General features: G+C 31.2%; 1 protein-coding gene across 1 annotated transcript; it reads right to left on the bottom strand.

Moving 5' to 3' along the window:
- Positions 1-671: 671 nt before the first annotated feature.
- Positions 672-1,376, bottom strand: LOC107832284 (ethylene-responsive transcription factor 1B-like). The gene has a single exon (NM_001326275.1). The coding sequence runs from the start codon at positions 1,374-1,376 to the stop codon at positions 672-674; it is 705 nt and encodes a 234-aa protein (NP_001313204.1).
- Between the last annotated feature and the right edge of the window lie 327 nt (positions 1,377-1,703).

The raw sequence follows: 1,703 nt of genomic DNA, 5'->3' as shown, positions 1-1,703 counted from the left end.
GACAACTAATCTACTCAAATGGGAAGCAAAATTGAAAAGGAAAGGGACAATAGTACTCCTAATATTGTTTCATTTTGTAGGGCCTCTATTATTTTTTATTCATAATGATATGCTTTTAATTATAATTAGCTAGATTAATGCCATGATAAGTTTAAATCACAAATATAATATCAATCAATGCAAAAGTTAAAGTCTAAGCAAGTATTTAATATTTATAGAAAAAATTGATTGTTAATTTTTAAAAGATGGCGTACTTTTTTATTATTTAAAACTATCGAAATTTCCAAAAGAAGAAGAGGAATCGCCTGGTAAGCATCATGTTTATTTATAATACCAGCACTCAAAGTGAAAAATTAAATAAAAAAGGCAAATTTGTATGCACAAACAAGTCGAATCATTATATCTGAGATTGTATCCATCAAAAGTTCTTAAAACTAAACTCCCAATTCCTCAAAAAACCAAGAATTCAAAAACAAAACAAAATTAAAAAAAAAAGCAAGTTTTACAAACTCGTAGATCGTGAGATTCTGATTGTCTTCCTTCCACTGTTTTTTTAATGGACGGAATTTTTTGAATCATCTTTTTCAATCAGATAGCGAGTAATAACTCATCAATAAACGTAACTAAAGCGACGGGGAGATAAATTTTATTCTCTTTCAAGAAAACTGAACTCAGTCCCTTCGACACGAATGTTGTGATGAAGTCATTAAAAGCTCTTCTAATAACTCAGCACCCAAGTCCTCAAAAACAATAACATTATGAGTTTCTTTATTCTTTTTCTTTCTACTACTTCTTTTATGCTTCACTCTCCTTGTTTTATGAGTAGCTTTTAGAACAGCAGCAGGAGACAATCCATCTTTACAAGAATACTCAATTTTTTCAAGTGATTTCTTGACTTTCTCCAATGGAAAATTAAGAAGAGACCAAGGACCTCTCATCGATAATGCAGCTTGATCATAAGCTAAAGCAGCTTCTTCAGCTGTATCAAATGTCCCTAACCAAACCCTAATTCCATTTCTTGTTGAATCTCTTATTTCTGCTGCATATTTACCCCATGGCCTTTTTCTAACTCCTATATAGTGTTTTTCTTCTTCTTCTTTTTCTTTTTCTTCTTGGGATGTTACCTCTTCTAATTCTTGACCATGGCTACTTCCTTTTGACATGATTGTATTGTCTGAGGATTCTTCAAATACTTGATGATTTTCATCTTTCTCTGAGTTACATGGTATAATTGGTGATTGATCATCATCAAACCATGGATCATTGAAGAAAAGATCATCATCCCATTGTAAAATTGGTGATTGATCTTGGAGAAAGAAGAAGTTGGAATGTGAAAATGAAGTGTCTATTTCTAGTGGGCTTGAGTTACTTGACATCTTTTGGTGTTTTTGCATTAAAATCGAAAATTGAACTTTTTTCTAAAAACCCTAACAATTGCGAAAATTGAATGGAGAGTATTGAGAAAAAGAAGAATGATAGAGAAGTAAGAAACAACTACCCAAAAGTTTTACCTATTTGTGAGGAACCACGATTTTTAGGAGCAAAATCGTGGTGGTATTCATGGAGAGAAATTCTAGGTACAATAGCGAATCAGGAATTTTAAAATTATGGGTGCTTGACAATATAAATTCCGATAGAAAGGAAAAAAAACTTAATCGTGGGTGCTCACTCAATATTTATTTAAATATTTTTATAATTGTCTA

Source organism: Nicotiana tabacum, chromosome 13 (assembly GCF_000715075.1).
Source record: "Nicotiana tabacum cultivar K326 chromosome 13, ASM71507v2, whole genome shotgun sequence".
Taxonomy (NCBI): Eukaryota; Viridiplantae; Streptophyta; class Magnoliopsida; order Solanales; family Solanaceae; genus Nicotiana; species Nicotiana tabacum.
Note: the sequence above shows the minus strand (reverse complement) of the source record. Positions and strands in the feature narration are given on the sequence as shown.

Excerpts from the sequence above, each read along its gene's own strand:
- LOC107832284 (NM_001326275.1), bottom strand. The coding sequence starts at position 1,376 with ATGTCAAGTAACTCAAGCCCACTAGAAATAGACACTTCATTTTCACAT.